Source organism: Jaculus jaculus, chromosome 6, assembly GCF_020740685.1.
Source record: "Jaculus jaculus isolate mJacJac1 chromosome 6, mJacJac1.mat.Y.cur, whole genome shotgun sequence".
Taxonomy (NCBI): domain Eukaryota; kingdom Metazoa; phylum Chordata; class Mammalia; order Rodentia; family Dipodidae; genus Jaculus; species Jaculus jaculus.
The window spans coordinates 91,514,264-91,528,350 of record NC_059107.1 but is presented as its reverse complement, the minus strand read 5'-3'; the positions used below and the strand labels follow the sequence as shown (position 1 = coordinate 91,528,350).

Here is a 14,087-nt window from a genome sequence, read left to right as displayed (position 1 = left end):
GTTCCAAATCTAAACCTCTCACCCCTTCCTCTGGGAGCAAACCTTGATTCTGCCCTCTTTTCTTTCTAGCTGACCTATGACTATCAGTTTGATTTTGAGGACGATCAGCACAAGATCCCCTGTCACTGTGGAGCCTGGAATTGTCGGAAATGGATGAACTAAGGAGCTTTGAGGCTACCAGGCAGGGGAGTTTCCCCAACCCCAGCCTCTTCCCTGAAAGGGATGAGGGGGAAGAGAGGTAGCAGCCAGAGCCAGGACCCAGGGCTGGGGCTGCCGGCTGACCGGAGCCCCTGGAGCAGGAGGCTGGGGCAGAGGGCCCTAGGCCAAGCCCACCCTGGGCACCAGGGACAACCTTCTTCCCCACCACCAGCCCTCAGGCTGGCATCTCTGCCCCCAGCCCCAGGAGGGGCCAGACAGAAGCAGCCATTGGGCATCTCAGGTTTGAGGGGGATATGGGCCGGGAACTACCCAGAAGCATCTGGGGGGCAGCAGTGGGGGGCGGGGAGGATGTGTGGCCGGGCCTCATAGCCCTGCTGCCCCCACCAACCTCTCCGGCCCAACTCAAGGCTGCAAAGAGACTTGACTAAGCTTGACAATCCCAAAGGCCGGGTCCCACACCTGGCCCTGCCTGCCGGGTCCTGCCCCTACCCTCACCCCCATCCCCTTCCCTCTAGATCTGTCTCTGTCTCCCTCTTCTCCTCTGTGTTTCTGTCTCTCTATGGGTTGTGTTTCCTTGTTTTCCACTCTGACAAATGCAACATGAACGGGAAAGAGGCATCCAGATGCCCATGAGGGCAAGCTGGGCAAGCCGGGCAAGGAGACCCCGCACCCACACCTACCTCATTTAAGTGTTGGATTTTTTGCTGTTTTGAAATGTGAGACCCTCTCCAAGCCCCCTACTGCCCCATCCCTCTCCCCCACCTCACTGCCCTCTTCTGAGTGGGTGGAAGGGGGGTAGGAGGAGGAAGAAAAAAACAACAACAAAAAAATCCATCTTTGTTTTTAATTATGGGCATGGGATGGTGGTTGAGGCAAATGGTGATGAAGATAGGGGATGACTGGCCCCTAGTTGCTCTAGGCCTTCCTTCTCCATCTGGACATGGAGGCAGGAGGGGTGTGCTAAACCTAGGACCAGGAAATCTCTAGTTTTCCCAACCTCATCATAAGCCCATCTGTCCTCCAGCCCTTGGATAGGGTGGGTGGGGAGTAGGGTGAGGGCTATCCCTGAGTGGCATGCCCATACCCAGTGAGGCAGGGTGTGGCCCGGAGCTCCCACTTTCCCTCAGTCACCAAACTGCTGCTGGTCTGGTGGGAAGGGGTGGTGATGTGGGGGTGGGGAGCTTAGTGTCAGCACGGGGAGGGTGGGGGGTATTTATCTATTTATACATGGGATTGTACATAGTCTTGTGGGGCATGGGGGAGCCGGCAGGAGGTGAGAACCCTCCCCTCTCCCCCCACCCCCGGGGAGAGCAAATGTAAAACTACTAATTTTGTGCTTTATATATTCTATATAAATATATCTATTTTCTTTTTACAAAACCAGTTTATAAATGGTAGGGGGGTGTGGGGCGGATACATGGAGCTCCCCTTGTGGGGGAGCCCCCTCCATTACCCAACCTACCGCCCTTTCCTCACCCCCCCACTCCCCACCCCCTGGCTGTGACTGCTGTAAGGTGGGGGTATAGAGAGAGGCTGGGTGATTCGCACCCCGTTGTATAGTTGGACTATGTAATAACGCACAAAAGTGAGCTGGCCCCAGGGGGAGCCAGAGAATTTTGGGTTCTCTGCCTTTCTTTCCTTCCTCATTCTGCCCAAGCTTGTGCTGCAGTTGAACCTCTTCCTGGGGGTGGGAGTGGGTAAGGCCCAAACCCCTCTTTGGTAGGGAGCCACGGGGATGAAGATGAAGCTTATATGCAGTTCTCTTCTAGGGGCTGTGGGCAAAGGGCATTTTGTAATTAATACTTTCAAGAATCAGCCGTCTGGAGTGTAGGTAGGGTTGGGCTTGATGGTGGCAAATGGGCAGGCCTGCTAGAGGGGGAGCATGGTTGCTGTTGTGATTTTAGGTTTGTTTTTGTTTTGTTTTGAATTTGGGGGATTGTGGATTGATGGGGGTAGGGAGATTTCTTTCTTTCTTTTCCTTTTTTTTTTTTTTTTTTTAAGCTGCTTCCTCAACTGTTTCAAGCTGCAAATGTTCAAAGAGAGTAACATACCCCACTCCCACAGGAACCACTGTAATAAGATCAGAGTGAGAAGACAAGGCTGTGGCCCCCAAAGCTAGAGCGACAAGGTCTAGGCATAGGGAGGGAAGTTTGGTTCCTGTGAGTCAGTCTCTAGTTGGGGCTTGGACCCTGAACTGGGGAAAGGAGATGGGACAGACGTTGTAAGCGTATGCTAGGTATCCGATAGTCCTGTAGAATTTAGTGAAGAAACGTTATACAGTTTTTAATTTTTATATAAACTTATAACTCAGACCCAAGCTACAAGGTTGGAATTTTGGTTGTTGGTTTTTTTTTTTTTTTTTTAAAGTACCCTGCCTGTATAATTGCATCAGAGTTCCCCTCCTCCCGTGTTTGTATTTTGGGTTGGTTTACACTTGCACATATTCAGTTTTCAGTTTCCCCCTTACCTTCTTCTACCTTCACCTCCAGGACCCTCCCTCTTTTTTTAAAAAAAAAAATAAATCGCTGACAAGTGTGAATCCCGTGAAGACTTTATTTTGTGTTGTGTGTACCTGTACAGCAAGGTTGGTCCTTCGTAACAACGGATGAAATAGTTCCATTTTTTAAAGCGCTCTCTCTCCCTCCACCCCCAGCGTCCCTGTCCTTGGCATGTTTTGTATCAGCGATCATTCTGAACTGTACATAATTTATGTTGCGAGAGGCAAAGGGCAAGTTTTGGATTTTGCTTCTTCCAAGTTTGTTTTTAAACGACAAATAAAAAAAGAACATTTTAAATACAAGCGGCTCCGACCCATGACCCTCGCCGTCAGCCAGATCCTAAGGCCCTAGAGGACTCCGGGAGGGCGGTAGTCCGGGCCAGCCTAAGCCACTGCCGCCGGAAGGGTGGGCTCCCGCCGTCCGCCCTGGGCCTGCGTCAGCCGTGACGCAAGCGGAAGTGGCGTAGCTGCACCGGACATGGGGCGGGGTCGGCCCCAAGAGCGCTTCCCAAAGCGAGCGGAGCCGCCTGGCGCCTTTTGCAATGGAGACGGTGAGCGGCGCAGCAGGGCGGCGCGGGGGCGCTGTAGAGCCCGAGACCCCGGCTAGGAGCCTGGGAGGGCCGGGCAGGGGTTAGCGCTGGTGTCGAGCCAGCGACGGGTGACTGGGTCTGTCCTGCGCGGACCCTCGGCTCCCTCGCTGCCGCATTTCCTAGGACTGGGCCACGCCCGTGCCGGCCTTGGGTCCGGGATCTCCTCAGCCCGAGTGGGCTGTGATCCTGGCTCCCTCCTCGGAGCCCACGTACTCCTTGGTAGCTTCGGATCTCCTTCCGGTTAGCCCCTCAGGCCCTTCCAGAAGTTTGCGTGAGAGAGCGGGCTTGTAATCTGGCTTTGTACGCGGGGGACTCCCGCTTGCAGGCAGCTCCTGGACCCTGGTTGGTGGTGTCTTTCCTGCAATTCCTGGTGGTAGGAGGGACATCTAAAAGACTTATACTGCGTCCAAGGTAGTTACATTCCTTAAATAAGACAGAATTGAGGTTTCCGAAGGGGGGAGGGGAATCCCAGTGTTGCAGGCCACAGTGTCCCTTGGACAAGTTTAGGTCGTTTCCTGCTCTGGGACTTTAAAGCAGGCATGTTGACATAGCTTGTTCTTGGCGAGCAGCATTAACCAATAGTGGCAGGTCCCTGTCACCCTCTTACAGATGCTGCAGGTTTGTCTGCTGTGTTTGATCCACTTCATTCTCAGGAGCCTTTCTCTGGCACTCTAGAACTCTGTGCAGTACGGTTTTTAACCATGCTGTCCTCTGCAGACAGCTCATGTTTTATCATTTGCTACTGTGTAGTTGTGTGAGGACTGCAGATTCACTTTTCTTTGGATCAATTACTTCGATGCCCAGAGTAATTCTTAGCCGCATATTTTGCATGCAAAGGTGGCCTGTCTTAGGTTATAAACAAGAAAGCAGACTAAAGTGGTAAAGTGATACCCAATTGATCATCATCCATCCAAGGGGATCATTTTCTACAGAGCAAGACGTGTTTTTTTTGTTTGTTTGCTTGTTTTTTATTTTTGTTTTTCAAGGTAAGGTCTTGCTCTTGCCCAGGAAGACCTGGAATTCACTATATAGTCTCAGGGTGGCCTCAAACTCAAGGTGTTCTTCCTACCTCTGCCTCCTGAGTGATGGAATTAAAGGTGTGCATCACCATGCCCAAACTGTATTTTGAGTAGAAATAGTCTGATTCCAATAAGTTCAAAATAACATTAACATTTTTCATTTATTTACAGATTATTACAGTTTCAGAAGATTATGTGTATTTTTTGAATTTAGCCCTAATGATTTATGTACTGGGTTGGAAGGGGGTGGGAGAGAGCTAGTGACACTATGAGTTAAGGTAGACTATAGAAAGTGCTATCATCAGTATGCAAAGGACTGGAAGTATAGAGGAAAGAGAAATTACAGTGGACCTAGGAGAGGCATTGCAGAGTGAGCAAGGGCATAGAGATGGGGGTATACAGAGAATAACTAGGAGTGAGCGTGGTGGTGTCAGAACCTTGGAGTTTGGTCACATAAGAAACGACTAGAAAAGTAAGCCATCTTGGAGATTGGAATTGCATATTGTGCTAATTTTGAGCAGTCTCAGTAGTCCCGGGTTGGCCTCACGCTTGTGGCAATCCTCTTGGCCCAGTCTGGGATTACAGCACTGATTGTGCCACCACACCTGGCTCTAACCTTTGTTTTGTAGGAAGGGACAGAGGAAGATAAGCAAAGTAGTACGTGTACTTTGAAGAATGTTCTTAACAGCTTTCTGTTTGGACTGAACCACTTTAGAAAGTGCTTTCAGGGGCTGGAGAGATGGCTTAGTGGTTAAGGTGCTTGTGTGCAAAGCCAAAGGACCCATTTAAGCCAGATGCACAAGGGGGCACATGCATCTGGAGTTCATTTGCCCCAGCTGAAGGCCCAGGTGCACCCATTCTCTCTCTCTCTGTGCCTCTTTCTTTCTCTCTTAAATAAATAAAAAAGAACTGGGGGTGATAGCACATGCACTGGGATTAGTAAAGAACGTTGTATAGTTTTTAATTTTTTATATAAACTTATAACTCAGACCCAAGCTACAAGGTTGGAATTTTGGTTGTTGGTTTTTGTTTTGATCCCAGCACTGACACTCGGGAGGCAGTGGTAGGAGGATTGCTGTGAGTTTGCGGCCACCCTGAGAATACATAGTGAATTCCAGGTCAGCCTGGGCTAGAGTGAGACTCTACCTCAAAAAAAAAAAAAAAAAATTTAAAAAATAAAGTACTTTTAGGTGCCTGGAGGCGAAAATCTTTTCCAAATGAGTTGCTTTAAAAATTATTTATTTGAAGCCGGGCGTGTTGGCGCATGCCTTTAATCCCAGCACTCAGGAGGCAGAAGTAAGAGGATCACTGTGAGTTCGAGGCCACCCTGAGAATGCAGAGTGAATTCCAGGTCAGTCTGAGCTAGAGTGAGACCCTACCTTGAAAAACAAAAAACAAAAAACAAACAAAAAAAAAAATTGAGAGAAAGAGACAGACTGAGAGAGAATGGACATGCCAGGGCCTCCAGCCACTGCAAACAAACTCCAGATGCATGCACCACCTTCTGCATCTGGCTTTACGTGGATACTGGGGAATCAAACCTGGATCCTTAGGCTTTGCAGGCAAGCTCCTTAACTGCCGAACTATCTCTCCAGCCCCCCCCCCCCAAATGAGCTGCATTCTTGAGAGAACTTGCTGAAAGCACAAAAGATGTAGAAGCTGTATTTCCAGCAAGGAGACAATTTAGGGAATGCTGCAGTGCTGGGGATATAACTCAGTGGAAGAACACCTGCCTAACATGCACAGGCCGGGCTTCAGTCTTCAGTTCCTACCACACACCCACACACAAACACACACACACAAAACTATAAAATAAAAGAGCCTAGAGAATATTGCAGAAGTGAAAAAATACAAGTTCAAAGTCTAGACTAGAAATGAAGAGGGACAGTTGTAGTATACAGTTCAGCGTTTGAGGCCCTTATGTATAAGTTAGGAAGGATCAACTAAAGTCTTAGGCACCTGTGAATATAGCAATGAAATAAAAGAGATGATAATAGGAATGAAGGGACAAATGTTCTGTGTTAAAACATTTTGACTCTATCAACTATGGCTGTCAATTACAACTATGGATCAAGAGTTTAGAAGAAATTGCTCCTATGTGTCGGGTCTAACCTGTGTCTCTAATACAGTTTTAATAAGACAGGATACTGAGAGCTAGGTGTAGTGGTGCACACTGTTAATCCTAGCACTCAGGAGGTGGAGGCAAGAAGATTAAGAGTTCAAGGCCAGATTTGGCTACCTCTTGAATTTGAGGCCAGCCTAAGTTACATGGGACCTTGTTTCAAAAACAAAAATGGGGCCTGGCAAGATGGCTTAGCTGTTAAGGCACTTGCCTGCCACCTCTAAGGACCCAGTTTTGCTTCCCCAGTATCCATGTAAGCTGGATGCACAAGGTGGCACATACATATGCAGTTCATTTGCAGTGGCTAGAGGTCCTACTTCACCCATTCTCTCTCTCATCTGGCCTTTCTAATAAATAAATTAAATATGTTTAAAAAATGACAGGGGACTGAAAAAGTATCACAGTACTATACAAGTACAAAACATTATTAGAGGACAGAAGAGATGGCTTAGCAGTTGAGGTGCTTCCCTTCAAAGCCAAATGACCCAGGTTCAATTCCCCAGTACCTATATACAGCCAGATGCACAACTGGTGCGCATGCGTCTGTAGTTAGTTTGCAGTGGCTAGAGGCCTTGGCACACCAATTCTCTCTCTCTCTACCTCTTTCTCTCTCAAATAAATAAAACAAATGATTACAAAAAAAAACCACAAAACATTAGAGCTGGGTGTGGTGGTACACACCTTTGATCCCAGCACTTGGGAGGCAGAGGTAGGAGGCTTGCCATAAGTTCGAGGCTACCCTGAAACTACATAGTGAATTCCAGGTCAGCCTGGGCTAGAGTGAGACCCTACCTTGAAAAACAAAACAAAAAAAGAATCATAGGATGGGTGTCATAATTTTCAGAAGTAGCTATTTCTGTGCCTTTTTCTTTTTGTGTTTTCAAGGTAGCATCTTGCTCTAGCCCAGGCTGACCTGGAATTCAGTATGTAGTTTCAGAGTGGCCTCGAACTCACAGTGATCCTCCTATATCTGCCTTCCCAGTGCTGGGATTAAAGGCGTGCACCACCATTCCCGGCTCTGTGCCTTTGTATAGGTTATGGGACTATGGTAAATACCATGTATGTATCTTTTGGGGGGGTGTTTTGAGGCAGGGTCTCTATCCCAGGATGACCTGGGACTCTGTAGCCTCAGACTGCCCTTGAATGCACAGTGATTCTTCTCCCTCAGCCTCGTGAGTGCTGTTACTAAAGGTGCACCATAATGCCCAGCCTTTTTATTTATTTCAGTTTTTGAGACGTGGACCAGGCTGGTTTCAAACTTTTCTCCTATCCCTGTATCCAGAATTCTGGGATTTTAGGTGTAACTAACACCACACCTGGCTTGAGTTTTAGCTTTTGTGTGTGTGGGTGTGTGTTCACAGATGCATGGATCCCATAGCACATTGATGACAATGTTGACTGTCAGTCCTTGCCGTCCACCTGTTTGAAACAGAGTCTCTTTGTTGTTCATTGCTATGTTGTCTGGTTAGCTGGCCTGTGAGCTTCTGGGGAATCTCTTGTCTCTGTTTCCCACCTCATTGTAGGAGCAGTAAGTGGGATTACAGGTAGTCATGCTGCTGGATCCAGCTTTATGTGGGTTTTCATGGGTCCCAACTCAGAGCCTCAGTCTTGTACAGCAAGTGCTTTACCCACCAAGCCATCTCCCTACACCCTAGTCTTGGCTTTTTAAATTAATGAATGAGAGAGAAAGAATGGGCAGGCCAGGGCTTCCAGTCACTGCAAACAAACTCCAGATGCATGTGCCACCTTGTGCATCTGTCTTTATGTGGGTACTGGGACATCAAACCCAGGTCCTTACACTTTGCAGGCAAGTGCCTTAACTACTGAGCCATCTCTCCAGCCCTACTCTGAGCTTTTGATACTTAATGGTTGGTTTAGTTTGAGTTTCTTAATTATATATATTTTTAAATTTTTATTTATTTATTTGAGAGAGAGAATGGGCACACCAGGGCCTCCAGCCACTGCAAACAAACTCCAGACATGTATGCAGTCTTGTGCATCTGGCTTATATGGGTAATGGGGAATTGAATCTTAATGTTAAGTCATCTTTCCAGCCCTTTTTAAAATATGTATCTTAATTAACTTATTATTTACTTATTTATTTTTTGGAGGGTCTTACTCACTCTAGCTCAGGCTGACCTGGAATTCACTGTGTAGTCTCAAACTCATGGTGATCCTCCTACCTCCTGAGTGCTGGGATTAAAGGCATGCGCCATCACACCTGGCAATATATATATATTTTTTTAATTTTTATTTATTTGAGGGGGTTTTATAAATTCTGTTTTGTTTTTGGTTTTTCATAGTAGGGTCTCAAACTCTAGTTCAGGCTGACCTGGAATTCACTATGTAGTCTCAGGGTGGCCTCGAACTCTCAGCAATCCTCCTACCTCTGCCTGGGATAAAAGGTGTATGCCACCACACCTGGCTGAGAGAGAGTTTTAAAAAATATTTTATTTATTTATTTGCAAGGAGGGAGGGAGAATGAGAATGAATGGGCATGCCAGGGCTTTTAGCCACTGCTGATGAATTCCAGATACATGTGCCACTTTGTGCATCTGGCTATATGTGGGTACTGGGCAATCACACCTGAGCTGTTGGGCTTTGCTGGTAGGTACCTTAACCGCTAAGCCATCTTTCCAGCCCAGGTTTGAACTTTTCTTTTGGTTTTTGGAGGTAGGGTTTCACTGTAGCTCAGACTTACTGGAAATTGCTTTGTAGTCTCAGGTAGACTTCAAATTCACAGCAGTCCTCCTACCAAGTGCTGGGATTAAGGGCGTGCAATACCACGCTTGGCTTCTTGTTTTATTTTTGAGTCAGGTTCTCATATAACCTAGTCTAGCCTCAAACTTGCTTTGTAGCTGAGGCATGCCTTGAACTTCTGTTCCTTCTGCCTCTACCTTCCAAGTACTGGGATGATAGGAGTGTGTCACCACACCTGGCTGAAATATTTCTTGAAGGGCCTTAACAGTGCTTTTGAAAGGAAGACATTAGTTCTCTAGTCCTTTTTCTAGGTACTGGGGATTGAATCTAGGGCCTCATGCATGCTAGACAAGCACTGTATGACTGACCGATAGTCCTACACCCATTAGCCTTTGTGTGTGTATGTGTGTACGTGCAAATACATGTGAGAGAGTACATGCATGTACTTATCCATGTGTGTGGAGGCCAGAAGTTGACACTGGGTCTCTATTATTGTCTCCACTTTATTTACTGAAGCAAGGTCTCACTTGAAGCTAGAGCTTGCTTATTTGGCTTGTCTGGCTATCCAGCTAACCCCCCAAATCCCCTCTTTTTGCCTCATGAGGTCTAGGATTCCAGGTGGGCCAACACACCCACCTGGCACTATTATGGGCACTGGAGAAACAATTGTGCACCAAGCATTTTATCCACTGAGCAATCTCTCTACCCCCGCCTTTTTTTGTTGTTGTTGAGACAGTCTTGCTGTGCAACTCTGGCTGGTCTGGAGTTTACTACTAGTCTAGGATAGCCTCAAACTTGTGGTGACCCTTCTGCCTTAGCCTCCCAGGTACCCTTTTTCTAATGTTTCTATAGACTAAAATGGATGGATTCTATGCAAAGCTGACTTTTCTGTCTCTCTTTTCATCCTAGGTCACTTCAGATAGCCCCTCAGCTCTGGCAAATGAGTACCTTCAAGGTAAGTTTACTGTGAGATACTGAAGAAGGGAATTTGTATGTGAAAACCATAGCCTGACTGTAACTTGTCTTCAGTAGTACTTTGAGTCTCCTAGGGTTCTTCCAGGGAAAGAGGCAAAATTGATGGTGATTTAACTCCATAATAGAATGCTTGCCTATCATGCTCAGAGCCCTAAGTTCAAGAAAAGAGATGGAAGTGGGAGTGTAAGGGAAGGGAAGGAGAATTGACAGCATTTCTGGTGAAGGGTTTGGTTCAGGAACACTCCTATTCTTCCTAGTACATTTTTGTTTTGGGGGGGGGTTTCGAGGTAGGATCTCACTCTGGCCCAGACTGACCTGGAATTCACTATGGAGTCTCAGGGTGGCCTTGAACTCACGGTGATCATCCTACCTCTGCCTCCCGAGTGCTGGGATTAAAGGCGTGTGTCACCACGCCCAGCTTCTTTATGGCATTAAGGTATACATTTTTTCCGAGAGGATTAAAATAGGGGCTGAGTACAAGTTTCAAGAGGTTGTATACTGTCAGAGATCTTAGGATATATTATTTAGGGGTCTATCAGTTATTATTTTTTTTTAATATTTTTTGTCCATTATTTATTTATTTATTTGAGAGTGACAGAGAGAAAGACAGATAGAGGGAGAGAGAGAGAAGGGGCGAGCCAGGGCTTCCAGCCACTGCAAACAAACTCCAGACACGTGCGCCCCCTTGTGCATCTGGCTAACGTGGGACCTGGGGAACCGAGCCTCGAACTGGGGTCCTTAGGCTTCACAGGTAAGCGCTTAACCGCTAAGCCATCTCTCCAGCCCTCTATCAGTTATTGACTGGAATTTATTTATTGGAAGTAGTGGTTCACTTTAGCCCAAGCTAACCTGGAATTCACTGTAGCTCCAGAGTGGCCTCGAACTCACAGCATTCTCTTGCCTTAGCATCCCAAGTGCTAGAATTAAAGGCATGTACCACCACACCTGGCCTTATTTTATTTTATTTTATTTTTGGTTTCTTGAGGTAGGGTTTCACTCTAGTCCAGACTGACCTGGAATTCACTATGTAGTCTCAGGGTGTCCTCAAACTCACGGCGATCCTCTACCTCTGCCTCCTGAGTGCTGGGATTAAGGGCGTGAGCCACCACGCCCGGATTTTTTTTTTTTTTTTTTTAACACTTAGTTACTTGAGAAAGAGATGGAGAAAGAGAATGGGTATGCCATGGCCTCCTCTAAACAGACTCTAGACGTAGACGCATGTGCCACCTTGTGCATCTGGCTTTTTAAATTTTTTTTATTTTTTAGGTTTTCAAGGTAGGGTCTCACTCTAGCTCAGGCTGACCTGGAATTTACTATGTAGTCTCAGGGTGGTCTTGAACTCATGTTGTTCCTCCTACCTCTGCCTCCCAAGTGCTGGGATTAAAGGCATGCTCCACCACCCCGGCCACATCTGGTTTTATGTGGGTACCTGATTATCAGGCTCGGCAATCAAGTGCCTTTAACCACTGAGCCATTTCACTAGCCCAGGATTTATTTTTGTTACCTCTTGTAATTCTGATAATTTAGATTTTTTTTTAATGTTTTGTTTATTTTTAATTTATTTCAAAGTGACTGTGAGAGACAGAAAGAGAAAGAGGCAGGTAGAGGGAGAGAGAGAATGGGCGCACCAGGGCCTCCAGCCACTGCAAACGAACTCCAGACGTGGGCGTCCCCTTGTGCATCTGGCTAACGTGGGACCTGGGGAATCGAGCCTCGAACTGGGACCCTTAGGCTTCACAGGCAAGCGCTTAACTGCTAAGCCATCTCTCCAGCCCTGATAATTTAGATTTTTTAAATCTAACATTATTTTCTTAGCCCCTCAGCTCTGGCAAATGAGTACCTTCAAGGTAAGTTTACTGTGAAATGAACTGAAGAAGGGAACCTGGAATTCACTATGTAGTCATAGTCTTAGGCTGGCTTCCAACTCACAGCGATCCTCCTACTTCTGCCTCCTGAGTGCTGGCATTAAAGGTGTATGCCACTACATCTGACTCTTAGTTTTCATTGTAAAATAATGATGCCTTCCAATGAAAGTTGGTAGATTCTGAGCCGGCCGTGGTGGCGTATACCTTTAATCCAAGCACTTGGGAGGCAGACATAGGAGGATTGCCATGAGTTAAAGGCCACCCTGAGACTAAATAATGAATTCCAGGGCAGCCTGAGCTTACAGCAAGACTACCTCAGAAAACCAAAAAAAAAAAAAGTAAAAATAAAGGGCGGGGGGGGGGGGTGCGGCTGGAGAGATGGCTTAGTGGTTAAGGTGTTTGCCTGTGAAGCCTAAGGACCCAGGTCCAATTTTCCAGTACCCATGTAAGCCAGATACACAGGATGGAGCCTAAGTCTGAAGTTCATTTGTGGCAGCTAAAGGCCTTGGGGTGTCCTTTTTCTTTTTACTTTTTTCCACTCTCTCTCTCTATCTGCCTTTTTCTCTCATAAACAAATAAATAAATAAATGCAAGGGGCTGGTTAAGATACTTGCCTCCAAAGCCTTAAGGATCCAGGCTTGATTCCCTCCTACATAAGCTAGAATCACATGGTGGCACACACATCTGGAGTTCATTTACAGTGGCTAGAGGCTCTGGCATGCCCATTCTGTTTCTCTTTCTTAATTTGGGCTACTGTAATTTCATGCAATAAACTGAAAGAAAAAAAAGCTGGATATGGGCACAGGGTCTTGGTGAGTTCCAGGTCAGCCTGGGCTCGGGTGAATCCCTACCTCACAGAAAGAAGAGAGGGGATGGAGAGATGGTTCATTAGTCAAGGTGCTTGCCTGCAAAGCCTAAGGACCTAGTTCTATTCCTTAGTAAATCAAATGTTTTAAAAGCAAAATAAAAATGAACAAGCAAAAAAGGCCAGTCATGATGGTACATGCCTTTAATCCCAATGCTCAGGAAGCAGAGGTAGGAGGATCACCATGAATTCAAGGTCCCTCTGAGACTACACAGTGAATTTCAGATCAGCCTGGAGTTGAAAACCAAAACGAAAAAGCAATTAAGCTGGGTAGATAAGTAAGCATTTAAGAGTACTTGCCACCTAAACATGAGGCCCTGTTTGGCAGAAACTGCCAAGTTCAAGTCCCCAGAACCACTGTAAAAAGCTGTGTGTGGCCATGCACATCTGTAACCCCAGCCCATGGGGGCAGAGACTGGAGAATTTTGGGGGCTGGCTGGTGGACAGCAGCTGTGGATTGAGGGAGAGACCCCTGTCTTAAGAAAATATGCAGATGAGCCAGGCGTGGTGGCGCACGCCTTTAATCCCAGCACTTGGGAGGCAGAGGTAGGAGGATTGCTGTGAGTTCAAGGCCACCCTGAGACTCCATAGTGAATTCCAGGTCAGCCTGGTCTAGAGTGAGACCCTATCTCGAAAAACCAAAAAAAAAGAAAGAAAATATGCAGATAAATGATAAGAGGACACCAGACAGTTCCTGTGCATGCATCTGCACACACATGTATATACCACCACACCACACCACACCACACACACATAAATAAATAAATATTCTTTAAGTTACTCTAAAGGAGTTATTATTTATTTGTTTATTTATTTGAGAGAGAGGCAGATAGACTGGGCATGTCAGGGCCTTCAGACACATGTGCTACCTTGTACATCTGGCTTACATGGGTCTTGGAAAATCAGACTTGGGTCCTTTGACTTCATAGGCAAATGCCTTAACAGCTAAGCCATCTCTTCCCTCCAGCCCCCTAAAGGATTTTTTTTCCCCCCGAGGTAGGGTCTCACTCCAGTTCAGGCTGACCTGGAATTCACTGTATAGTTTCAAGATGGCCTTGAACTCACGACAATTCCCCTACCTCTGTCTCCCAAGTGCTGAGATTAAAGGTGTGTGCCACCACACCAGGTCTCTAAAGGAATTTTTAAAAATTTGCATTAATTTGAGAGAGAGAGAGAGAGCACACACACACATGGGCACATCTGGGCCTCTTGCTGCTGCAAATGAACTCCAGATGCTTGTGCCACTCTGTGCATTCAATTTTATGTGGTTACCGGGAATTGAACCAGGATTGGCA

The 14,087-nt window shown here is 46.6% G+C and overlaps 2 protein-coding genes across 14 annotated transcripts in view; both read left to right on the top strand.

The window, feature by feature from the left end:
* The window catches only part of Kmt2d (lysine methyltransferase 2D), a 43,395-nt gene extending 40,688 nt beyond the window's left edge, over nt 1-2,707 (top strand). For all 11 annotated transcript variants that reach the window (XM_045151519.1, XM_045151516.1, XM_045151513.1 and 8 more), the window contains exon 55: nt 70-2,707. In XM_045151519.1, coding sequence (XP_045007454.1) covers nt 70-162 — 93 coding nt within the window. In that variant the 3' untranslated portion in view covers nt 163-2,707. The remainder of the gene's footprint in view (nt 1-69) is intronic.
* Nucleotides 2,708-3,103: 396 nt separating this feature from the next.
* Prkag1 (protein kinase AMP-activated non-catalytic subunit gamma 1) overlaps nt 3,104-14,087 on the top strand; it is a 31,398-nt gene continuing 20,414 nt past the window's right edge. Inside the window, exons 1-2 of one of the 3 annotated variants that reach the window (XM_045153259.1) lie at nt 3,104-3,207; nt 9,997-10,042. In XM_045153259.1, the coding sequence (XP_045009194.1) occupies nt 3,199-3,207; nt 9,997-10,042 (55 nt within the window). In that variant the 5' untranslated portion in view covers nt 3,104-3,198. Of the gene's footprint in view, nt 3,208-3,321; nt 3,658-9,996; nt 10,043-11,880; nt 11,910-14,087 lie in introns of those variants that run through there. The other 2 variants (XM_004668572.2, XM_045153260.1) reach the window with 2 other exon arrangements.